Source organism: Mixophyes fleayi, chromosome 3 (genome assembly GCF_038048845.1).
Source record: "Mixophyes fleayi isolate aMixFle1 chromosome 3, aMixFle1.hap1, whole genome shotgun sequence".
In the NCBI taxonomy this organism is placed as follows: Eukaryota; Metazoa; Chordata; class Amphibia; order Anura; family Limnodynastidae; genus Mixophyes; species Mixophyes fleayi.
The window spans coordinates 116,267,289-116,294,420 of NC_134404.1; the positions used below are offsets into that span (position 1 = coordinate 116,267,289).

The 27,132-nt window shown below is 41.0% G+C and overlaps 1 protein-coding gene across 2 annotated transcripts in view; it reads right to left on the reverse strand.

Moving 5' to 3' along the window:
• The window catches only part of MCF2L2 (MCF.2 cell line derived transforming sequence-like 2), a 287,120-nt gene extending 260,347 nt beyond the window's left edge, over positions 1 to 26,773 (reverse strand). The window contains exon 1 of one of the 2 annotated variants that reach the window (XM_075202198.1): positions 26,316 to 26,773. In XM_075202198.1, coding sequence (XP_075058299.1) covers positions 26,316 to 26,394 — 79 coding nt within the window. In that variant the 5' untranslated portion in view covers positions 26,395 to 26,773. Of the gene's footprint in view, positions 1 to 1,371; positions 1,536 to 26,315 lie in introns of those variants that run through there. The other variant, XM_075202199.1, reaches the window with a different exon arrangement.
• Positions 26,774 to 27,132: the final 359 nt, after the last annotated feature.

A 27,132-nucleotide genomic window follows, 5' to 3' on the forward strand; every position in this document is an offset into this window, starting at 1 on the left:
CACAGAACATTGAAACATAAAACTTAAGTTGGTACTGTTTACACCATCACTATGTACTCCGACAGGATCTAGGTCCAAACACCAGCCCAAACGGGCTCAAACTGTGCAGTCATTTGCACAGGATCTAATCTACAGGATAATCACAAACATTCCCATCCAACAATTCATCTATACAGCGTGCATGTTACCCTCTTCACCATCTATTCAAGGAATTGATTCATCGGATAAATAATCTCCTTCTCCCCCTTTTTTTCTGAATTTTTTCACATATATATTTCTTCTGGACTTTATTGATTATTTATCTTTTCTATTGGTCCTAGTTGACATTTTTACTAATGGTCACATTGTCAGATACTTGTACGTTGTTTATCATACATTTGATTTAACCACTTTCATCACACTTATTGCAAACCTTGCTTTATTTATTTACTTTCTGCATGCTATTGATCAACATAATATTACTGAAATGTATTGTATTGTTCTGGCCAGAACATTTGTTTGTAAGGACTACAGTGATTCTGAAAACAGAAATCATTATCACATTACTAAAATTGGCAACGTTGCATAAGCTTGTTGTACACATACACACTAGGTACTGAACACATAATACTCACCCTACATCCCCCTTTTCCCTAGCGCCTTGGAGTTTACTCTATTATTTATTGGTTCCCTCTAGAGGAACCGGGATCCCCTGTCCACAACTCCAGTTGGCAACTCATTCTGCATACCACCCAAAGGGAGCGCAGACAAACATACCTATTACAATTATACTAATGTAGCCATAACAAAGACTATTTCTCACATATCCTCAGAAATGAAATCGGAGACATTTGTACGATCATTTTGGTTATCTAACAGTACAGTGCAAAATCATAGTTTGTTTCATATGAGTGTAAAAATAAAAGACATCTCTGCAAAATCAATGGAAGTTTTATACCTGTATAAAAAAAACAGTAAACATTAAAAGAACAACATATCCTGTTGTTGTATTCCTATATCTAAGAGGAGACTATTTGTTTAAAACATAAACATATGTTTCTAAACAATATAATCTGTAGCTGAAAATATAGAACTAGGAGTGACACCTTTCTGCTAGGTGTCACATGTATGTGTGTAGCATGCGGGGGGCAGTCTGATAAACACTGCGGTGCCAAATATGTACAAATGTGAGTTAGGTATGGTCCTAATACACTACTACCATATTTAAAATACTAACCTTCAATAAAGCTATAGACACAAAGACATTATGGTCATTTTTGTGTGTATAAGTATAGATGTATGAGGACTGTAAGATGTTTTAAAAATGGCCTAGACCTGAATCATCTAGCAGAATTTAAACACACACACAAACGAGTAAGAATGTGTACATACATTTCCTCGCTGCATATTCTAGGTTAAGGCACCTTCCAAGGAAATAATGATATGATGCCATCTCCCCTTCTGTTATTCGCACCAGTGTGAATAGCTTTACATTCTTCGGCATTTGTTGACCACATCTTGAACACCAATATGCCATCAACAGCGAAGGAAGGGGCTGTGCTACATAGCCTGCCCTGTACACACAGTCTTATTCCAAAGACAGACACTTATCTCTCTTAAGACTACAGGAGGATGTATTCCTTACAGACAACTCTCTGATGTTGCTGGTTAATACCTTGAAGGCTTAACAGCTGTCATGTTCTCCTTAGATGCCGTTAGTGATTTTCTCAAGGAACATATGATAGCACATGTTTTGCTATGAAAGTCTTTAGAGGCCATAAACAATATTAAATAAATTTGACATACTGAATAGAAAAACAAATGTTTTATTATTTTGACATCTTTCTGGCTATAAGAAGGTAGCACACATGGATGCAGAGTATATTGAATGCATACTTTACATCTTAGAGAAGAGGTTAAAGGGCTCATCCTTTCAGTGTCAGCTCCAGACTGTGAACATTAAGGGCTAGATTTACTAAGCTGCAGGTTTGAAAAAGTGGGGATGTTGCCTATAGCAACCAATCAGATTCTAGCTTTCATTTATTTAGTACTTTCTACAAAATGACAGCTGGAATCTGATTGGTTGCTATAGGCAACATCCCCACTTTTTCAAACCTGCAGCTTAGTAAATCTAGCCCCAAGACTTGTCTCTGGTATTTTGCATGTCTGTATTTAGAGTAGAGATGGGCGGGTCCGGTTCTCCGAGAACCGAACCCACCCGAACTTTGGGTATCCGAGTACCGAGCTGAGCAGCTCGGTACTCTCCCGCCCATTCCGAATCCAAATCGAGGCCGAACGTCATTGTGACGTCGTCGGATCTCGGGACTCGGTTCTCGCGATACTTCAACTTTATAAATACACGCCTCCACAGCAATCCATCGCCATTTGACAGAGGGAGAGAGCAGGGTGTAGTCATAGGCTAATTAGAGCAGGGACAGAGAATACCATATTGTTCTTGCAATTGCTCTAACCAAAATCGCTAGTGCAGAGAGGAGGATAGAGGTTTATTATTTTTTCTTCATATTTGGCACTCCCCAGCGCTTTTGGGGTGTCCCCCATAATTGTGCATTAATATTTCTGGCTGTCAAAAGTCATATCTGTCAGCAGTATCTACTAAATAATTTGTAGCACACCTCAGTGTTTTTGGGGTGTCCTCCCTAATTGTGCATTAATATTTCTGGCTGTCAAAAGTCATATCTGTCAGCAGTATCTACTCAATAATTTTTAGCACTCCTCAGTGTTTTTGGGGTGTCCTCCCTAATTGTGCATTAATATTTCTGGCTGTCAAAAGTCATATCTGTCAGCAGTATCTACTCAATAATTTTTAGCACTCCTCAGTGTTTTTGGGGTGTCCTCCCTAATTGTGCATTAATATTTCTGGCTGTCAAAAGTCATATCTGTCAGCAGTATCTACTCAATAATTTTTAGCACTCCTCAGTGTTTTTGGGGTGTCCTCCCTAATTGTTCATTAATATTTCTGGCTGTCAAAAGTCATATCTGTCAGCAGTATCTACTCAATAATTTTTAGCACTCCCCAGTGGTTTGCGCTCAGAATGGATTCAAAGCAGTCCACATATGATCTAAATGAGCAACCAGGTTCTGTCACCAGTCCTGATGTTAGTGTTCCCAGTACGTCATCTGGCCAAGGCGATGTCAAACAACAGAGTGTTTTCAAATTAGTGCAAAAAACAAAAACCAAAAAAAAATTTACTGTATTGAAGCGAAAAAGAAGTGTAACTGAGCAAAAGTTAAGTGACGATAAAAAAAAAATTGCAAGCATGCCATTCTACACACGCAGTGGCAAAGAGAGAATGAGGCCTTCACCTTTGGCTATTAGTGGCAGATCCCAAAAAGTTACCCAGGCTACAATTGGTGCACAACTACTGTTACGCGTCAAAGCTGAGCTGCAAGATACCAGTGAGGCATTACAGGAGAATATTTGCTCTGATTCACAAATGACAACAATCCCTGTGGAGAGTCCATCCAACAGTGGGATGTCTAATCGTGAGCATTCTGCTGATGTGTGCCTTAATAGCCCGAGTGTAGCCGGTGATACCTAAATTGAGGATGCCACTTTGGAATTAGAAGAGGATGAGGGGGAGATTTGTGTAGGCGACGAGGGCGCTAATGAGGATGTTGATGAGGATGAGGTTGTTTGTGTAAGTCCTGCACCAGTGGCAGCAGTTCTGGCACGTGACAAGAAAAAGGCCATTGTCATGCCTGGGCATAAAACAAAAAAATCCACTTCTTATGTGTGGAATTATTTCTACCCAAATCCAGACAACAATTGTATAGCCATTTGTAGTGTATGTGAAGCCACAGTCAGTCGAGGGAGGGACCTTAACCATCTTGGAACCTCGTCTATGTTACGCCATTTAACGAGAGTTCATGGCAAAGTGTTGGGAAAAGCTGAAAGTTCTTCCCAAAAGAATACAAGCACTCCCTCATCAGCTAAGACCCTCCGCTCACCGACATACCGACGGCTACAAAATACACCCACCACACCATCCTCATCAATATCCTCAGTAGCGCTCGGAGTTAGCCCGGCATCCCACTTAAGGCTGGATGACTCCGGCACTATTATTGATTCCTCTGAAGAAAGCGTTAGTCCTGCTGCTGCTGTTGCTGCTGCTGGGGGTGAATCGTCATCCCAGAGGCAGGTGAATAAAATGAGCAGTCCTACATTTCAGCAATTAACTGTGAAACAATCATTTGCGAGGGGAAGCAAATATGACAGCAGTCACCCAGTCGCCAAGCGAATCACAGACGCCATGGCTGCAATGTTAGTGTTAGATCTGCGTCCAATCTCCACAATAAACGCAGCTGGTTTTTCACAGTTAATTGAGGTTTTGTGTCCGCGTTACAGAATTCCATCGCGACACCATTTCTCCCGTAAAGCTATTCCACAACTATACCAAAAAGTGTGTAAAAATGTAGAGATTGCGCTGAAAAATGCCATTCTGCCCACTGTTCACTTAACCACAGATATGTGGACAAGTGGAAGTGGCCAAACCAAAGACTATATGACTGTGACAGCCCACTGGGTTGGTCATTCACCTTCACCAGCAGGAACAGCAGCAGCATGTACACCACTACGTAACATTTGTCACAGGCAGGCCACTCTTTGTATCACCGGCTTCACTAACAGGCATACGGCTGACAATTTGTTACGCAAACTGAGAGATGTGATTGATGCATGGCTTATACCACTCGGACTCTCCCCAGGGTATGTCATTTCAGATAACGCCAACAATATAGTGCGAGCATTACAGCTGGGTGATTTCCAACATATTCCCTGTTTTGCTCACACCATCAACTTGGTGGTGCAGAGCTTCCTACGAAATAACCGTGAGGTGCAGGAGATGCTTTCGGTGGCCCGTAAAATTTCAGGCCATTTCAGGCATTCAGCCACAGCATGTAGGAGATTACAGCAGCTCCAAGAGCAGTTTAACTTGCCCTGCCACCAACTTAAGCAAGAGGTGGTAACTCGGTGGAATTCCACCCTGTACATGCTTCAGAGGATGGAGGAACAGCGCAAAGCCATCCAAGCATATTGCACAAGTCATGACATTGGGAAAGGAGGGGGGATGTATTTCACTCTTGCACAGTGGGGAATCCTTTCAGTGCTGTGCAAGGTGCTGAAACCATTTGAAGTTGTGACATGTGAGGTCAGTGCAGACTCTGCTAGTTTGAGCCAAGTCATTCCTTTAATTAGACTATTGGAAAAGCAGCTTGAGAAAATGAAGGAGGAGCTGAAAGCAAGCAATTCAGCAAAGTATGTTGGCCTTGTCGATCAAGTACTTAATTCGCTTCACAATGATCCTCGAGTTATTAAGATCTTGAACTCGGATCAGTACGTTTTGGCCACTGTGCTTGATCCAAGGTTTAAAACCTACATTGAGTCTTTACTTGTAAATGAGCGAGATGTGAACTTTTGCAAGGAGCTATTGCTCAGCAAGTTGGCCGCTGAACTGGGCCTCGGCTTGACGACGTGTCCTCCTTCACTTTCTCAAGCTGTTGCTCGTAAAAAATTAAATTTCCAAAAAAGAAGCAGGGAAGACACAGGGGGCAGACGAGAACAATTTAACATCTGGGCTGGTTTGAAGGATTTTTCAAAAAAATGTGTCACTTTGCCCATAACTCCATCCAATATGAGTATAAACATGCAAAGGATGGTGGAGGATTACTTTCAAGAGGTAGTTGATATGGAAATGTCAGACAGTCCCTTTCCTTACTGGGAAGAAAAGCAGGCCATTTGGAAACCCATGTACAAACTTGCTTTGCAATACCTAAGCTGCCCACCCTCCAGTGTGTACTCTGAACGAGTGTTCAGCACAGCAGGGAACTTAGTCAGTGATCGCCGTAGAAGGTTACTTCCCAAAAATGTGGAGAAAATGATGTTTATAAAAATGAACTACATCTTCCACGAGGAAGGCCTTCACCATCCAAGACATCCAAGCACTGACTGTTCTCTAATGGCGGATTCAAGCGGCGATGAATTGATAGTCTGTGATGATGACGTACACACTGATGAGGGTGAGGATGAAGCTGAAGATGATGCCGATAACATCTTTTTAAAACTTTCTATGTAAGTGTAGGGTGCAATCTACCCCCAAAGAGGAAAGGGACTTGTGGCATTTCCATATCACATACCATCTTGAAAGGCTGCTGTTAGGGCAATTTATCCTTAAGGGTAGGGTGTCATAGACAGAGTGACCCTAAACTGGCTTTGTCCATTTTTCATAATATTGTACAGTCTATAATGGCTGAATTTTTTAGTATTTTATACAAGTGGAGGGGGGCCTAGAGAGACAGAAACCAAACTGGCTTTCTCCATGTCAATTAATATTGTACAGTCTATAATGGCTGAATTTTTTGGTATTTTATACAAGTGGAGGGGGGCCTAGAGAGACAGAGTGACCCCAAACTGTCTTTCTCCATGTCAATTAATATTGTACAGTCTATAATGGCTGAATTTTTTAGTATTTTATACAAGTGGAGGGGGGCCTAGAGAGACAGAAACCAAACTGGCTTTCTCCATGTCAATTAATATTGTACAGTCTATAATGGCTGAATTTTTTGGTATTTTATACAAGTGGAGGGGGGCCTAGAGAGACAGAGTGACCCCAAACTGTCTTTCTCCATGTCAATTAATATTGTACAGTCTATAATGGCTGAATTTTTTAGTATTTTATACAAGTGGAGGGGGGCCTAGAGAGACAGAAACCAAACTGGCTTTCTCCATGTCAATTAATATTGTACAGTCTATAATGGCTGAATATTTTGGTATTTTATACAAGTGGAGGGGGGCCTTGAGAGACAGAAACCAAACTGGCTTTTTCCATTTCTTTACATATTTAACTATAAGTGTAGGGTGTAATATACATTCAAAGACGATGGCTGCATTGCCAATATGCATAGATGGAGAGGAAGACAATCTGTTTTGTGTGTAGAATAGGCCTACCAACGAAGAATTAAACTGTTTTTTTGGATGATTTATTACCTCAACAATTAGATTACTTGTCTCTAAAACAGTTGGAGCACTAAATTGGGTTAATTTAGGCCCAAAAACATGGATTTTCCCAAAAAATAGCAAAACAAAACCAAAACCAAAACCAAAACACGCAATGGCGGTTTTGCAAAACCAAAACCAAAACCAAAACACGACGGTAATCCAGATCCAAAACCGAATCCAAAACCAAAACACGGGGGTCAGTGACCATCTCTAATTTAGAGGCACATTTCAGACATATGCAGATTAATCTACCACCCCTATCCTCCATGTCCTTCTGTCTCTTCTCCCATTATTTCCCCTCTCACCACCAACATGCTTCCCTCTTCCCATTCTCCATTCAGACAAGATGATCTATAATTTATAAGGCCAAAAAACTATACAATGTAGGAACATGTCTAGAAATCTGGGAGCCCACAGCAAAATGCTAGCATATCATCACCATTTATTTATATAGCGCCACTGATTCCGCAGCGCTGTACAGAGAACTCATTCACATCAGTCTCTGCCTCATTGGAGCTTACAGTCTAAATTCCCTAACATACAGACAGACAGAGAGAGAGAAATACTAGTGTCAATTTTGATAGCAGCCAATTAACCTACCAGTATGTTTTTGGAGTGTGGTAGGAAACCAGAGCACCCGGAGGAAACCCACGCAAACACGGGGGGGGGGGGGGGACCATACAAACTCCACACAGATAAGGCCATGGTTGGGAATTGAACTCATGACCCCAGCGCTGTGAGGCAGAAGTGCTAACCACTTAGCCACCATGCTGCCCCTGCCCCTCCCCAGTTTTAAGCATGTCCATGCTGCTGATAAGTGGCAAATCAACTAAGGAGCATGGTCCCAATTGTAAAGCGCCAACAAATTTACTGGTGCTATATAAATAAATGATGCTTACCTAAAAACAGGAGCTTGCTTCTCTCATCATTCCATTTTATTCAGTGCCCTTGTCCTAGCTGGGCAACGGGCTCCCCCCGTATGCACCCATGCCAGAGTCCAGCTCTGTGTTGGCAGATAACTCACAATAACTTTACTATAAATTTATAAGCTGACCATTTCTAATATTATTGGGGAATGTGTATTGTTGATACAAATTAAAAGCTATAAGTGTGTTATATAAAAGATTAATGCTGCACTATATAAATAGGAGCTAGAACTGTCTATGTGCCTCAGTGTGCTGTGCCTGAAGAATGTATTACACACAGAGCAGCCCTTGCTTACATGTATACAAATTATAAAATGAAATGTGAGTGAAGACAGTTTGATGAAGGTCATACATACATACATACATACATACATACATACATACATAGTGATATAGGGGTCATTAATGACAGTAACCAACCACCATAAATATTTGTTCCTGTCCAACAAAGCAGTTCATATATAATGGCAGCCCACTTGTATGCAGCGACATCTGGGCTGTTGATATGAAAGCAGCTAAGCACCAGTGGGGTGAATATGGCTGTGGTGCTGCTGCTGAAGTGCTTGTTACTGTAACCAAGAGATACAGGGTTTCCTTTCTGTTGTTTTCTTTCTGTAATAAATGCTATTTTCATCATATGTAATTGAGGTAGCTGTGACAAAGGTTACCTAACATCCTTATAGAGCAGGGCAGCAGACTGTATTGTCACTCTCTTGGGGCTCCAAGGATTTTATAAAAATACCTCAATTATTCATAATGAGCATACTAGAGAGAGAGATGCACAAAGTCCTGCGAGAAGCTTAGGTTGTACATATTTATGGCCGTATCTAGATTCAAAGCTTAAAAGACCACTAAACCCTAATATTTAAATATTCAGACATGAACCATGAAGGTAAAATACATTGGTAAGTGGTAACCTGGTTTTCCACTACAGCTATTAAAAATTAAAGTATTATCTCCCCAGTCTCTGTTACAGACAGCTGCATCTCCTCATAAGATTATGACAGTGCCCTGATGGGGTCTCCTACAGAGGGAACATCTCATTTAGCAGGCATTTCTTTTACTTTGACATCGCTGGCCTTCCCTCTGTCTATGAATCAACCAAATACAAAGTGTATTTATGCACAGCAAGTCTGAAAAGCTGACATTCACATCCTGCTTTCTTACAGAAGCCCCTCCCTGCTCAGATGGCTGCTTGCTTACAGAAGCTCCTCCCTGCTCAGATGACTGCTTGCTTACAGAAGCCCCTCCCTGCTCAGATGGCTGCTTGCTTACAGAAGCTCCTCCCTTCTCAGATGACTGCTTGCTTACAGAAGCCCCTCCCTGCTCAGATGGCTGCTTGCTTACAGAAGCTCCTCCCTTCTCAGATGACTGCTTGCTTACAGAAGCCCCTCCCTGCTCAGATGGCTGCTTGCTTACAGAAGCTCCTCCATGCTCAGATGACTGCTTGCTTACAGAAGCCCCTCCCTGCTCAGATGGCTGCTTGCTTACAGAAGCTCCTCCATGCTCAGATGACTGCTTGCTTACAGAAGCCCCTCCCTGCTCAGATGGCTGCTTGCTTACAGAAGCTCCTCCCTGCTCAGATGGCTGGTTGCTTACAGAAGCCCCTCCCTGCTCAGATGGCTGCTTGCTTACAGAAGCTCCTCCCTTCTCAGATGACTGCTTGCGCACAGAAGCCCCTCCCTGCTCAGATGGCTGCTTGCTTACAGAAGCTCCTCCCTTCTCAGATGACTGCTTGCTTAGAGAAGCCCCTCCCTGCTCAGATGGCTGCTTGCTTACAGAAGCTCCTCCATGCTCAGATGACTGCTTGCTTACAGAAGCCCCTCCCTGCTCAGATGGCTGCTTGCTTACAGAAGCTCCTCCCTGCTCAGATGGCTGGTTGCTTACAGAAGCCCCTCCCTGCTCAAATGGCTGCTTGCTTACAGAAGCCCCTCCCTGCTCAGATGGCTGCTTGCTTACAGAAGCCCCTCCCTGCTCAGATGGCTGCTTGCTTACAGAAGCCCCTCCCTGCTCAGATGGCTACCTGCTGCAGAGGAGTGGAAGAGAGCATTGTGAACATGAGTATTATTCAGCTCAATAATACACAGCCTTTGACACATATTAATGTCTGTGGTTCCCTTCCCCTTTAAAATAAGAAATAACAATGAAACTATCATCATTTGTTCTTTATTTTTCACAAGGGCAAAGTTAAGATCCTAAGAGATTTTTGGACTAAGTGGAGCAAAATAATTCTACAGTCCTTGTTATGCAAGCAATAGATTGCCCACTGAACCAATTACCCTCTGTCATCTGGGAAAGCCCTCCCATTAGTCATTGTTTATATATTCTTGGAATTATGTTACATGACTTAAATCTATATTGTTTCTTTGTACGACCTGTAAATGAATGTACATTACAGCAAGCCAGCAGACCTAGAGAGCAGGTGCTCACTGCTGTATAAATAGTTTGGATCAAGGCAAATCCTCAGCAGCTTTATCTGAGAATCACAGGGGGATTAACACAGAGGAAAATGGTATTGCACTTTGATGTGGATCACGTGGCCAAATACTGGAGGTGGATGGAAGGGAAGATCTTTTCCCTGAACTTTACAACCAGTGTCATGCAGCTGTTGCTCTGGAGAGGAGTGAACACTCATCAGACTTCCGCAGTATTAATCAACTTTTTCTAAAACTCTTCTTAACCTAGCAAATGCAACATATTTGGGTTGATTTATAATGGATAAGGGCTGTGCAAATAACCATGTTTCCTTTCCACTCTTGTACTCTGCAAATATACCTATGTGTAAACCAACATGCCCAAATATTTGTGGGTCCGACCGGTGTGCAACCCAGGATTGTCAAGATGCAAATGTGCAATCAGGACCATATTTAGCATTTCTCAGATGTTTCAGCTGTAATACTGCCAAGCTTCAATCTAAACCATTCCCCATGTTGAATATGATTTTTTGTTAAGGCCTCATAAGGCATTTGTTTAGCCATTTATTGTAACTTGCATAGAAATATTATTTGCTAAAAGAGATTATTCATTTCTCTGCTGATTTGCAGTTTTACAAAATGTAAGCCCATGGCCTTGAGGTTAAGCTGACATAGAGAACTCCTGAAGTTATGTATCAAGATATGAGAACAATAAGTAGCTTCATGTTCAGCTCGTAGTGTGGGAGCTGTGCCCTTGATGTTGGACATGGCATACAGGAGATGAACCTCCAGCTCCCCTTGAGATAAAAATAAAGGCTCATCTGTCCTTAGAAGGGGGAGAAAGTAAACACCTTAAGATTACGTGAGAAAGTTAATTAGCAGCGCTTCCCATAGACTTAGTATGCTTATGACGTAGGATTCATTTATTCAGTAGGCTATAAAAACTTGTATATTTGTATCAATAAATCAGAGAATATTCCTGGTATACAGAACTTGGTCTGTGTCAATTCTCTCCAGCTGATTGAAGTGCTTCCAGATATACTTGACACCACAGGCAAACTTGGATCAGAATTTTAGATCTAACACCCATATGCATTAAAAGTTAATATATTCTACCATTAATTAGAAAAATTCATTATTTTTATGCGTAACAACATGTGATAAGCTGATGAATGGCAGGTTGCTCCCTGTTTCAAGACTCATCTATATGGTCTTTCCCCAAATCTGGGTCTGTGTGCAAAGTCATGTTGAAGTACTGGACAAATGTTTCTATGGCCGCACACACCTTATTGGAGTTTGCGACAATAGAAATTAATGTTGTTTAACTTCTCATTACACCATAAGTTATTATTAAAGAGGACAAGAACATAAGGTTAAAAAGCTTTGGCAACACAGTAAATGGCCTCCATTCTATCTTCCTTGTTATGATGCCAAAAATTGTTTTCAATTTGCTACCTTCCAGTGGAAACACACGCACATTACACCAACAAGGACTGTAATAACATTGTATTCAAATATATACATATACTTTAATATGAAGTTGGTCCCCCTTTTGCAGCGATAACAGCTTCCACTCTTCTTGGAAGGCTTCCACAAGATGTTGGAGTGTAGGAGTTCTTTAGGAAATTTTCAAGAAAAACTGGATGTCGGGGTGACTTGACCCCTCCTCAAGGGGGGGGTACTGTTAGCAGTCGCGGCGGCCGCGGGCACCGGCGCGACTCTCACCTTCTGTCTGCAGGCGTCCCGGCCATCGCTATGACGACCGGGACGTCACTTCCGGGATTTACCCTAACTGCAGCATCGCCGCGTCCCGGCGGCTGGGGACAGCCGGGTGCAGGCGCAGGAATAGGCAAGCATGTGGGCTAATTAAGTAGGTAATTTGTATCAGGACCTCTGTCCATGTGATCCCACTGCCAGGCTTTGATTGGCTGGTACTGATATTTAAGGCAATGAGGTCTGCTACCTCATTGCCGGTTATAGCTTCTGCACTCCAGTCTGCTGACCTGCTTGTTCCCGTTCCTGTCTTCTGAACCTCTACTGATTTCCCGTGTATGACCCTTGGCTTTGAATTGGACTTCGCTTGTGTATCCTGTGACCCTGATCTTTGGCCTGTTTACCGTTTCTGCTATCCGCTTGTGACCCCTGACCTCGGCTTGTTTACTGGTACTGTTGTCTGCTGCCGGCCCTTGACCTCTGCGTGGACCCCACTCCGCTTGCCTGGGTTCTCCCCAGCCGGTACACACTTCACGACCCTCTGTCAGTCTGCGGCCCAGTCTGTCCCCACCATCAGGGGCTCCAGTGAACACCTGATTGGCAGAGTAGATTCCGGGTTGTGTTGTGCCGGCTGGAGGGGTTCCTAACAGTTTCTGTGGGAATTTGTGCCCAATCATTTTGTAGAGCATCTATGAGGTCAGGCACTGATGTTGGACGAGAGAGCCTGGCTTGCAATCTCCATTCCAGTTCATCCCAAAGTTGTTCGATGGGGTTGAGGTCAGGGATCTGTGCGGGCCAGTCAAGTTCTTCCACACCAAACTCATCAATGTCTTTGTAGTCATTGCTTTGTGCACTGGGGCACAGTCATGTTGGAATAGAAAAGAGCCTTCCCTAAACTGTTGCCACAAAGTTGGAAGCGTAGCATTGTCCAAAATGACTTTGTATGCTGAAGCATTAAGATTGCCCTTCACTGGAGATAAGGGGCCTAACCCAAACCCTGAAAAACAGCCCCATACCATTATCCCTCCTCCACCAAATTTTACAGTTGGCATAATGCAGTCAGGCAGGTAACGTTCTCCCGGCATCTGCTAAACCCAAACTCGCCAATCTGACTGTTAAACAGAGAAGCTCAATTGGTCACTCCACAGAACACATTTCCACTGCTCTACAGTCCAGTGTCTGTGTGCTTTACACCACTCCATCCGACAGGGGGCATTGATCTTGGTGATGTGAGGCTGCATGCAGCTGCTCGGCCATGGAAACCCATTCCATTACGCTCCTGCCGCATAGTTTTTGTACATTAATGCCAGTGGAAGTTCGGAGCTCCTCATTTATGGAATCAGTAGAGAGTTGGCGACATTTACGCACTATGCGCCTTAGCAGTCATTGACCCCGTTCTATGAATTTACGTGGTCTTTCGCTTCGTGGCTGAGTTTCTGTTATTCCTAAACACCTCCACTTTTTAATAATCACTTACAGTTGACCGTGGAATATCCAGCAGGGATGAAATTGCACGAACAGTGTTATTGCAAAGGTGGCATCCTATCACAGTACCACGCTTGAAATCACTGAGCTCTTCAGAACGACCCCTTGACTATTCTTACGGACTAGATTTTCCTAATTTCTTATTTTGTTTAGTTTATTTAGTTTTTTTGTGTGGCAATTACCATTTATAACAACCTTTGCTATTCCAAATTGACTCATTTTTCTATCTATTTGTTTATTTTGCACTTAGTGTTAAAGTAATAGGAATATACAAATTAATTTAAGCAACAAAGTGTAACTGTGATGCCACCTAAAAGGCAAATGTCTGCTGTGGGAGTAACTGCACTGCAGGAAGCAGCAAAAAGACAAGGGCAGAGCCGGAAAATGCCCGCCAACAAGCTATGACTGATGAAGAGAATGCAAAGGTTATCTCCATGCAAATATGCATGGCGATATCCTCAGCAAATTGCCCTTCGCAGAGAAAACAATCGAAGAGCGAACAATACAAAGGTAACATCACGTCAACACCTACAAATTGAGCAAACAAGATGCGGTATATAAAGAACTATTTGTGAAATAGAAATTGTGTTAAGCTCTTTATTTTTCCTTTTTCTTTTTTATTGAGCCGGTAACCGATTCCACATTTGTGGGATAAATGATGTGCAGAATTTAACCTTTACCAAAAAAGGGTCCAACATGATCATACCATCATTTTTCTGTCATTTCCACAGGCTTTTAACTACCGGTAGTAAGGATATATTAAACTTCTACTTGTGAGCCAGAGATTTTAGCCTACAAGTAGCAAGTTTGAACAGATGGTATTCTGTGCAGCTCAAAATATATATATATATATATATATATATATATATATATATATATACACACACCATAATCCTCAGTTGTACCAAAGCAGAGCACTTTGGTACCATGGATGAGACAGGTACTAAGTGAACACAAATGCCAGTAATTTCAAACAACAAATCATAAAAGCCATTCAACAATAAATAATGCAGTAATGTGCAACATATCAGAGTAAAAGAAAAGCCGTTTGTAAGCACAATAACTATTTTTTTTTTTGTTTTATTTTAAAATAACCATTAACCTATAGTCAGTTCCTTATGTACTACAGTAACATTAAAGTTGATGATTTTTTGTCAACTAAAATAAAAGTATTATTGTGAGATTTCTCATTGAAAACGTTCAATGGTGCAAAAAGACTATTTTTAGAAATTAATGTGTTGGTCTTTCTTTTACTAAACACTCTCCTGCATCAACTGGTCTATATACTGTGATCACATGACAGAGAGCATTGTCCAAAGTCAGAAGCAGTTTCTAGATTCCCTGAGTTAGCCACTAGGAGCTGATATGTAAATTTCCACCTTATTTTAGCATTTTTTTATGTGATGCATCAAATACAATGTGATCTTAGTGTCTTCTTTGCGCTGGGAACCAAGTCCATCATTTGTCAGACTGGCAACTATGAACTGTAGTTTGTAATAATCCAACTATTATTATTCTTACTAAAATTTTGCAAAAAAGTAAAAAAAAAAAAGAATAGCCAAAAAATTATGAAAAATGAATAGCATGGGTTTGAATACCTAAGTGTCATAATTAGGGTATTGCTGTTGTGAATATGAGATGGAGCAGAGACGTAAAGAACCTTTTCATGAATTACATCACTAAAATTTACCATTTGCAAGAAGGAAAATTGACATTTTGAAACTTTTTGAAAGACAATGAAAAAGTGGATTATCATTTTCACAGGTTAACAGATGCAAATATGCATACGGTTATGGTTCTCTGTGCAGAATGATTTAGTCCCTGTCAATTACAGAACATCTACAGAAAACATAGACAGAAATTGCAACAACAGTTTAATTTTCTGTGTACCATTGGCATAGTAAGTGGCATGTCAAGAATTTGCAGCCAATCTATTTTTTTGCATGCATAGCAAATACTGCATGTTCATGTATGCTGTACACACATACTGCTCAGCTCTATTTTTAATTCTTTTATTGATTGTCAAACATTACTATTGTGGCAGAGCGACTGACTTATCACGTGTGTTTAGCAGAGAGGCTTTTCTAGCAGCTGGCAGGCCCTGGGGATTGGCTGTAATGAACTCTTGCAGACAGGCCAAGTAGAGCACCGCTACTAATCACCTTTATATAGGGGAGGTGGGTGGAGTCAATCTCAGTTGGAGGAAGACATGGGTTTGTATACCTCCCAACATGTCTGTCTCCGGGTCAGGGGGTGTGGCCATGTCACAATGGGGTGTGGCCACATTGCCCCCAGAGGGCTGCCTAGTGCTATAAAGGTCTAGGCTGCCCATTGGATACCTCCCTTCACCCAACATTCCCACCCACAGGATAAACAGAGCCATAAAAACTGAGACTGTCCTGCTGAAATCTGAACATTTGGCGGTATGGGTTTGACTCTTGTCAATCGCGCTAGAACTGAGGAGGAGCTTAGGGTTTAAAAGACTGGTGTTCCGTGGGGGTGGGATGATTGATGCTGGACAAACTGGCTGGTCTATTAGAGAGGTAACCTATGTTAGATTAGTGTTAGGGATCGCCGAAGGAAAATGGTTTGTTCTCGTGAAAGTTGCCTGTCATTCTCTGTCCAGTGCTGCGTAATATAGTGCTATATATAAATAATAATATTAGCAATAACAGGAATAGACTTATAGCATTATGAGGTTCATTTAATAAGGTGCGATTAGCCATAAAAATCACCATCACATAATTTATGAAGGATTCAATGCAGGAGAAATCATACAATTCTGCCATTACTCATTTAACTTTTCTTCACGTATACCTCATATATCAATATGGCGACTGCAAAGTTTTCCATTTTATTAAGCTGCAGAAAGTATGGCGTTACTTGCCTCTCCGGCTTTGTTGGATCTCTCACCTCTGTAAGTGCTATGCACATGCACATAGCACTTCCTCCAATCACTGACAGTGTTAGGCTGTCGCTAAATAATAGAAAAAGCTTGTGGAGGAGGCCCTGGCATGGTAAATTACAGTGATGTTTTCTTTATGCATAGCTGTGATTTGCAGCATAATGACTCATAATTATTAAATAGATCCCTATATAAACAAAAAATAATGGTATTATTTGCAAAGATCATGCTTACCAACCTATTGCGTTAATGAATATGAAAGTATCATGTGTATACTTTACGTCCATGTACAGTGATGGAACTTCTGCCAGTACAGGGGCTGCAGTTGCTACCGCGTTGGGAGGTGAGGGGGCTATGGGAATGCCGGTCCACCCTTCCCAGACACCCACTCTGCTCTTTGGGGTATGCGCGGAGGCCAGCACATGCACAATGAAGCCCCCTCCTATGTCCAGAGGTGCAGAGTGGAGATCCGGGAAGGGTGGACTAGCATCTCTGGGCCTTCCCCCAAATTTTGCTATGGAGCCTAGCGGTGCAGTGTTCCATATATCCCTTGTCCATAGATCCCATAATTTGTAACATTTAGATGGATAACACCAATCTGTTTATTATGTTTGAGAGGCATGCTATGGTATCAGTCATTTAAAAACACATATATGTATGGCCCAAATATAGTGACTTTCATTGTTTAGAGTTAGGACCACCCTGTTAGCAGAAGTGCCGTGCAATGGCAGGTGGCTTTCCATACATTTGCAAATGTGTGCAACTGAGATTTCAGCATTTTTATGTTCAAATAGAAATATCAGCTTCTTTGCTGGTTGTATGAGTGTGCTGGGGGATTTGTCTCTGTATTTGTTCCTTGCTGGATAACCCCACCCTTTCAAGCACCTGCTATGAACCTATAAATTGATAGAGCAACTTCCACTCTTGTTTTACCAATGTAAATATATCACTTTGTGGAGGACTCACATTTATTGATTTACACTGTGAGGTGGTGACTTAGCTGGGTGTTTCCATTGCTTAGGCACATTAAGTCTTGCATAGAGTAGAACATACACCAACAATAACTGTACAGTGCTTGGTATTTCAGATCATCAATTAAGCCAAGAATACACAAGTTAAACGTTAAAGGAAAATTAGTCTATAATGAGATGTGGTGTATGTACTCCTTCCCTCTAATACATCTATATACCTGGATACACTCCTACACATGATGTATAAAAGGTATCTATTTGAGTGTCTTTAACGCGTTGGTATCGCTACCCGTTTCATCTTCAGAGGTCTTTCTGGATAATAAACGCATACTTGCCAACTTTCTATAGTGTCAGTCTGGGAGGTCCCAGAGGGGTATGAGCAGAGGGGGCGTGGCTTAGAAAAACTGCATCATTTTTAGCCCTGTGACGTAATGCCGCGAACGCGTCATTTGACAGCGAGAGCAGGGCCAAAATGGTGCGATTCCCTAAGAACTTTGCGGCATTGCGGCACTAATTCTGTCCACTTCACTAGGAAGTGTACAGATGCGGGAGGTTATCCTACTCTCCCGGGAGTCCGGGAGACCTACCCGGAATTCGTGAAGCTCCCAGACATTCCCAGATAGTTGGCAAGTATGCAAAAAATGCTTATTAATATATTTAAGTGGTATTAATTGATTTCTTGCATGTATTGCTAGTTTCTTGGGGCTTTCTAAATCCTCCTCCCATTTGTCACTTTCCCGTTGGTTTCTAATTCTAGGGAAGTTAGATGGTAGAGCATCAATAGGCCAGTTATAAGCAACTGAGAGGAATTTAATTATTCAACATCTATAATATAAATGTCTAGTGGCGTGTGTTAGTCTGTCTGTGTGTGTGTGGAAAATATAAAACCAAGCTGCAGCGCCACCTGCTGGGTGGAGTTATACACTGACCTACTAAATTCTTAGTGTGTGTGGGAAAAAAAATTCAGAAAGGGCTGAAATTTGGTATACTAAGATGTTTTTAATTTGTTAATTTAATTTGTTAATTGTTAAAAGTGTTTATAAAGATTTAAAAAAAATATATATATATTTCTTGAAGGAGAAGTGACAGTTGGGAGTGGTTGGTGGTTGCCGGGGGTGACAGTGGGGAGTGGTTGGTGGTTGAGGCCTGGGCTATGGCCCAAATGCATGACAAGAACCTTTTTAACACCTTAAGTAGCTTGATTTGACTAGAATGCATGAGTATCATGCACGGGTTAACTTGCACATGATAAGTATCTTCTAATTCTGATGTTTGAATGGAAGGGGTTCAATTTACAAATTGTGCTTTCAGTGCAAGACTGTAGTAAAGCTAATAGAACCCCAAAGTCATCTACTACACCAGCAAGTGTATAAATGTTACCCTCTCAGAAAAAAACATGGCCTAGGGAGCTTGGGTTATTTGTACACTGCATTAGAGTTGAGTTATGCTGCACCTTCCTCACAAATCTACATCAGGATGTGCATTTTAGATTTTTCTCAATGCAACTGAAAATGTTTTTTTTAGGTGCAAATTTTATACCCACAGCTGGATTTGTTCCTAACACTAAATCAGTGCCCACGTTTCATTGTATTCAGTAATAACACATACTGAAGGTGTAGTCATTTAACAGCAAGGTTTATTTGTGAGGTTCTCATTTAATTACATATCCTTTCAAAGTACATTGTCAAGAAATGCTTCAGTTTCCATGATAAACAGACCAACGTCACATTTCTTTCAATATGTATAATGTAACCATGACAACTGATGTAAAATGTCAATGTGCGGAGAGGACATGCACGAAGAAACAATCTATATTCTCTAAAAACACATGCACACACATACACACACACACACACTATTACACTGTGTCTAAATATATAAATATATATATATATATATATATATATATATATATATGTATTAATTATATATACACACACATAGATACATACAGACACAGTATATATACACACACACTTATGCAGTATTCATAAATATGCACAATTACACCTATTTTCACAGGTCTGCCACACAGGTGTAGGTCCACAATGAGAAAGTTCATGATCCATAAAAGGCCAATGGCCACTATCATTGCTATTTTGAAGTGGGATTTAACAGCAAGTCTTGTACAAGTAAAACGTCACTATAAAGAGACATACTGTACTACTATCAAATTTTCTCAAACATACAAAGTTTCCATCTGTAAGATTATTTAAACATCTCGTCCTACAAAATTAAAAAAAAAAACGTTTTTTGCCTGGTGGATACATAGTCCAGTGTACTGTAGATCATACTTACCAACTTTACAATGTTGGTATCCGGGAGCCTGCGAGGGAGGTGGGCGTCATGGGGGCGGGCCTCCAAAATCTGCGTCATTTTGGACCTGCCCCCGTGACAGCATGACGCAAAATGCGTCATTTGACAGCGGGGGCGGGGCCAAATGCTGCGATTCACCAGGAATCGCGGCGTTTGTGACCTAATTCTGCCCACTTCACTAGGAAGTGGGCAGATCCGGGATTTTGCCACACTCGCCCGGGAGTCCGGGAGACTCTCTCAAAATGCGGGAGTCTCCCGGACATTCCGGGAGAGTTGGCAAGTATGCTGTAGATGTGCCAATCTAACAGTGGTAAAGTACACATCTGTTCAGGTCGACAAACCACCCTGAAAAAGACTAATTTAGTCTACAATTAGCAAGTGCAAATTCATAGACTATCTATGGATTTGCAATACAAATACAATGCAATACAAATCAGCATCACTGGTAATTACGGACCTCTTACACTATCCCACTGGATCATATCCAATTAATTTCAAACTGGCTCTGGGAGCTTGAGGCGTAGCTGCCTTCCACACACTCCTGCTGCCCTAGATCTAGTACAATGTAACCACTGCTGGAGCATATGTCGCCTAAAAATGTTGTAGGACACAGACAACCTTGTTTGCTTCAGATTTATTAACTTTTATTTCTAAAACGCCCCAAGGCTTCCTCTGTCCCGCACATAGGTGGTTAGGACATACAGATGAGGACAATGGCTACAGATAAGCAGAATAATAAATGCATGGAAGAAATTAACACAACAACAAAAACTGCATGCCATACAAATACAATTCAGCAAAAGACAAAACAACGAGGAGGACGGAGAGTGGGCAGATATTAGACATAGGGTGCAGGACCCTGCCTGTGAGAGTTTACAATCTAAAGAACTGCATTTAATGCAATGGATCAGCAATACAGCATGCACGCTTTAGGAGTCCTGTGAGGTCTAGCCACCAGATATGGAGTGAAGTTACAAATATTAATCAGGTAGAAAGGGAAAATAAGACATAGGGCTAGACTTACTAAGCTGCGGGTTTGAAAAAGTGGGGATGTTGCCTATAGCAACCAATCAGATTCTAGCTGTCATTCTGTAGAATGTACTAAATAAATAAAAGCTAGAATCTGATTGGTTGCTATAGGCAACATCCCCACTTTTTCAAACCCGCAGCTTAGTAAATCTAGCCCATAGTGTAATCAATAAGGAATCCATATATAGCTATAAAAATTAATTTTTATTGCCTCAATTTATCAAGAAAATACCACCAGAGCAGCTGAGCATTGTCAGTTACCTACAACTTTACCAGCCAGTAATTTGCACATGCGTGATCCAGCAAGCCATCTCAATAATGCTCAGTGGAAAAAGTCCAGGGGGGTATATTTACTAAACTGCGGGTTTGAAAAAGTGGAGATGTTGCCTGTAGCAACCAATCAGATCTAGCTATCATTTATTTAGTACATTCTACAAAATGACAGCTAGAATCTGATGGGATGCTATAGGCAACATCTCCACTTTTTCAAACCATCAGTTTAGTAAATATACCCCCAGGTCTGGGCTTGCAGTTCCACTAATAAATAAAAAGAATTAAGTGTGTAATGATTTGTAAATATTATTTTATCTAATAAACCGATTTATTCACTAATAAAGCATTTTTTCAATCATTTTCTTCTGTTATATTGGACAAATAATATTTTCCTAGGTGTTAGTGCAGCTTTAAATGGAGTCATAATTTTACCCTATCATGATATTTCCTCTGACATTCATTTAATTTCTGGTCTGCCAGCGACATCTATCTTCCAATTCTCTTGCATAAGTGAAGTTACTTGAGTAGAACTGAGGATACTCACTGACCTTAACACTCAGAAACAGCACATCAAATACAGAACAACTGGTAATTCTGACACTAGATATATGGAAGCAGTTTTTTTTAAGATAAAAGTCTTTCATTAGTGAGTAAGGTGATACAGGCAAGTGAAAGATAAATCAAAGAGTACAGGGGAGGTAAGAGTTCCACAAGTCTGAATTCAATGAAAGTCCTTATTGTCACAGCTCACACTGCGCATAAAGGTTACACCCCACTGTACACGATAATAAGCAGATTCCGAGAGGTGAGCTGTGTTGGAGTGCATACAATGTACTGTGACTGTGCTGTGGGTTACAGATATTAGCTTGTTCTACACCTCTGGTGCTTGCTTCATCACTCCATCTTCCCTCTCAATTTCTCCTGATCTACTCAAATACTGCTCCCTTTCTAAAACAAACCTATTGAGTAGATTACAGCACATTTCATAATGTTTCCTGATTGGCTGAATTTCTTGGATACAGTTTCTATCTACATGTATCTCAATTATCTTTATATTATTATTCAGGATGGATGCTAATCATCAGTTCAATACAGCATTTAAGACAGGGGGGGTCAATGTATTAAGCATTGGTTTCTGCAAGTCACCAGATATCGGTGACTTTGCTGGGGAAATTTAAAGCGGCAATGGCTTCCAAGGCAAAACTTGCCTTGAAAAGTGATTGTCCTTTTAAATTTCCTCTGCAAAGTCGCTGATATCTAGGCGACTTGCAGAAACCGATGCTTTAATACATTTACCCCAAGGTGTAATGAGCTGGGAAGAATTACAGTTATAAGGATTAACAAATAACATAACTGTGAGGAATAAAGCATAATCGTAACTTTGTTATAAATATTGTATATGAAATGAATCCATTCATAAGTTGAGCTTCTTTGTAAGCTAAAGTGTAAAATGTGTTATTATGTGGTTTTGCACACCCCTGTGTTACAAGATACAAAGCAAAGTTCCCCTGGGGTGAGCTACATCCTGGCATAGGAGTTTTTTTTGACACCTAGAGAGATGCTAGAGAGCCACTCCTAGCAGGAGAGCACATGAGGGCTTGCTATATTTTATATAGGCAAAAATAATTCCATTTCCAAAATACCACATACAATCAATATAATTAGTGATCAATCACACATTCATAAATAGTATGATGAAGGGCAGCCCCAAACGTCAAATAAAGCTGCCTGTCAGACAGAGAACGAGAGGAAATAGTATCAGATCAACTAATACACTGGACCTATGCCTGTTTAGTATCAATAAATTGGTAAATTTGTATAGGATTTATTAATAATAGAATTGCGTCTGTGGCTGTCACAGGCAGATCACATGATCACAGGGGAATGATTCCTCCACCCCTGCGATCGCATTCTGGTGCCAGCAGATCATATGATCACAGGGGAATGATTCCTCCACCCCTGCGATCGCATTCTGGTGCCTGGCTGTCACGGTGAAGACAGGCTGAAGACATCAGCGCAGAGTAGCGGAGACCAGCGGACTGCAAGACAGCGGGCCCCCAGGTAAGTTTGTGTTGCGCTGTTGCTCATGGGGGGGGGGGGCGTACTGGGCCCCATGATTTCTGATGGCGGCCCTGACCACATCCCCTGGAGGAGGGGAATGGTGACGAAGTGTCTTTAAAAAGATGAAGCCACTTGCAAGAAATTGTCATACTTTTGGGAGATCAATGAACATTGATAAGCTGTCCATCTTCCAAGCCAATTTTCCTTGGCACAGATTATACAACTCATATGTAAGTTTATATTCTGAAACTTTGTCCTTTTATTTTTAAATCTGTTTTGCCGTATATTTTGTCACCTATCCTTAATTGTTTTTATAACCTGTAAGCATTGTACCTTTTGTATATTAAACCTGAAAATGTAATAACTGCTGTCCTTATTGCTCTAAATTAAATCACTGCCTGTTTAGAAGAGGTTGATTGCTTGGCTGTGTTAACCCTTTAAATACCAGTGTGGGAAGTGCTAACTATTTTTGCTTTCAGAGCACAGAGTGTGCGCAATTGGGTAATTCAGTCATAGGTTTACCACGGGCTTTATACGTAGATGGTGGCAGCTGCGTAGATCTGTGGAAGTGGAAGATTGTGTAGGGAAAGGGATCAGTTAAATCTGTAACATTAGAGAGAGGTGAGTGCGACATTTAGGCTGGAATCCTGTGTGTCCCCTGACATTAAGCTTCCAAGTCACAAGGGTGCAGAGTGCGGTTTGTGACAAGTTAAGATGGTCAGGAGCGGGTTCCTGACAAAATAGAGGTGATATATTGTGAGACTGTTTGAATATATGATAAGATATTAAATTAAGGAGCAGATAAATGTGGTTGTCCCTGACACAAGGTATGACAGCTTATTTGCTCTAATATTGCATTCAGCACCACTTCACCACTTATCTACTTAGTTGACTAATTGCACCCATGTCAACCTATTATGAATGTCTGGTTCCAACCAATAGGACAGCCGTTGGCTGGATGTTATTTCAGTACTTGCCCATCCTCAATACACACTGGACATAGTAATTTGTGAATATCCCAGCAATATTACTAATCCCAGTCTAATTCAATCAAACTGGTGTCGCGTCTAACACCATGTGAACCTGGGCAGTTGCCTAGGGTGCCATTGGTTAGGGTGCACCATAATGTTACTCATCCAGTGATTTTAATGCCCCCACAGTGCAGGGAAAAGCAGCCTGCAGCTTTTTACATGAGAAGCCACTGGCTGCAGCTCCTCCATGTCAGGGATACGCTGGGAGCATGCCTGAATATACACTTGCATAATTCTACATATTATTTTGATGGATTCAAGTACATATAGAAATGATTCCTCTTTCCCTGGTGGACAATCAGGAAGCAACTAAGGAGGGAACAATTAAAATGTACTGCTCTTTTCCCTATATTTGCCTTTATAAATAGGACACTTAGGGGCAGATTTACTAAAATTTGTGTTTGGTGGCGGTTTTAAACCTCCATACATCGCCAGCAACTTAGTGCTCCAAACCACCACATTTACTATAGAACGATTTAAGGCTGGGATGTTAAATACTGGCGGTTTAGTCAAAACCACGGATACCTGCTTCTGATTGGCTAGATAACTCAAACATACTGGAGGCATCATTGACTTATAAATTATTGGGACAATCATTAAGAATTGATTAAGGAGCAATATGTATTTAGAATTAACTTATGGTGCAAATGTTACTTTTCATTATATTAAGGGGCAACATTACTGTATTTTATATATATAATATATATATTGAAGTTCATGCTGAATTGTACTCAAACTTCAAATAAATACATGAGAGGTACAACAGGAGGGGAGAAAACAAGAAAATGGTACCCACCAGTGACATCCTATTATACTAAATTCACTTGGGAAAAGGAATCACAATAAGGGATGTATAGTTATGAATTGGTGAACAGCAGCTATCTTATTGCATAATCTGTAAAACAAAAATACCAGTTAAAAAAAAACTAGTAGTGGTTAAGCCGGCCCTTTATTATTCCACAGCACATTAAGGCACCAGGACTGTATTTACAGGTGATGCTGTCCTAGACATTGTGAGATAAAATTCCCTAAATTAGTAATAATGCACCTGTGTACTCGTGCCATTCTGTCCAATGCCAGCTCCTCCATTTTTTATTTGGAAAATAGGTGGTTGGTAAAACAAAAACTTGGGGAAGAAAATGACCGTTAAGAAATTTCTACACTGCTTCCTGAGCAATGCTAACCCACACCGGTGGCTAATATGCCTATATAACAAATACTATAGGCACTTTATAGGCACCATTCCAGTTTATGGTTATCATCAGCTGACAATTTGTATAGAGATTCTGGTGCCTCACTGGGCATTAGCAATGTGTGATTAAACACCCAAGTTTCTTAATTATTTGCCATCACCTGTGGTAGTTTATGCACCTGTCAACTTTGATTGACAAAGAAACATTGATAAAACATTGTCACTTTTTTTTCACAATTCAATTAAACAATAGAAAAGCCAGATTCAGACCACAGGAAAAAGAAATCTAGATTTTAAAGAATCCTCTTGTATTCCAATGTCCCCACAGCATGTTCTCTGACCTCTGACCCCATTAAAGCTATCAGTAAGCACCTTTCTGTTCACTATTACTGACATCCACATGAGGTCCCAAATATATGAACACTGGTAATATAAGACAGGCAGCGGCTCACCAAAGCTGAAATAGGTATGGTGAGTCAGCGAATAGGAAGAGAGGTGCAATAGCCAATGTGCAACAAACCATATTACTACATAACACAATGCAGATGCATTCCAGAATTTTTGTACAGAAAATAAACCACACCAGCATTTCAACAGACACAATAAATTGTTGTCTTATTACTCTATAGCTCCAACACATAGATTCAGTCATTTTAACATGTTGGTTTTGAGCCCTGGAAAAATGTAATGAATCACACACACAGGAAGCATTAGAAGTCACATTTCCACTGAGGTTATTGGTGCAGCAAATTTGAAAAACCCACGTATTGGTCACAGAGCTAATCCACTGCAATACAATATAATGCAATACAATAGTATACTCCCCAAATCACTAATATGCAGTGTCAACTTGCAAAAATATATCTGAACTGAAATATCTGTATTGCAATAGATTAATAGACAGTATATTTTAATATTTTAATTGTAGTCAGTTGTATAGACAATAACAATAAGACTAATGCTAAATTGTTATCTCTGAGCATATCTGTACTCCAGATCCCTTACCAACGTGGGTGATGACAGTGGAAAGTCTCTGCGTTAACTCCTGATGTGACATCTCTTCTTCCTTAAGCCAAAAAAGCATTTCACAGTGAAAGATGCTCTCCCTTCCCTTCCAGACTGCAATCTGCCGGGGTGTGCAAGATACAAAGCAAGGCAGTGCCACTCCCAGTTCACCAGCCTGACATCCACCTGTCACTAAGCAACGTATGCCGGCAGTAGTCAGCGCAGACCCTCTCCTAGTGCCCAAATGCGAATAAAATGCTGGATTACAACAGTAGCCCGGCTGAGGGGGTTCTGCTTGTCAATTATTTCTGCTGGTGCTGATGCGGCATTCCCCATTCGCTCACACCGAGCCTGTGGATGAGGCAATGCAACGATGTAAGCTCAATACCTGCCTCCGGGGGCTATAAGGAAGGAGCTGGTGAAAATCCCGGATGGATGGAGCCAGAGGACTGGAGCTTGCGAAGCCAGGGGCATAAGGAAACCCTGATCCAAATCACACCATTACGTCCTTAGCTCACGTACACATTCAAGGATCTATGAAAGGGCGATCTATTAAACCATTGTCATTTAAGGTGACCTTATAACAAGCCGTTCACAATGGCGGAATGTTAATGCTGCTTTTATCAGCAAATCTATCCAATGCATACCATTCCAGAAATGGAGTCAGAGAGAGCATACATGTTAAAGTCTAGATAAAAATAGAGGGTGTCATTTTATTATGTATATATAGATGGATATAGATATATATCTATATATCTATATCTATATCTATATATATATATATATATATATATATATATATATATATATATATATA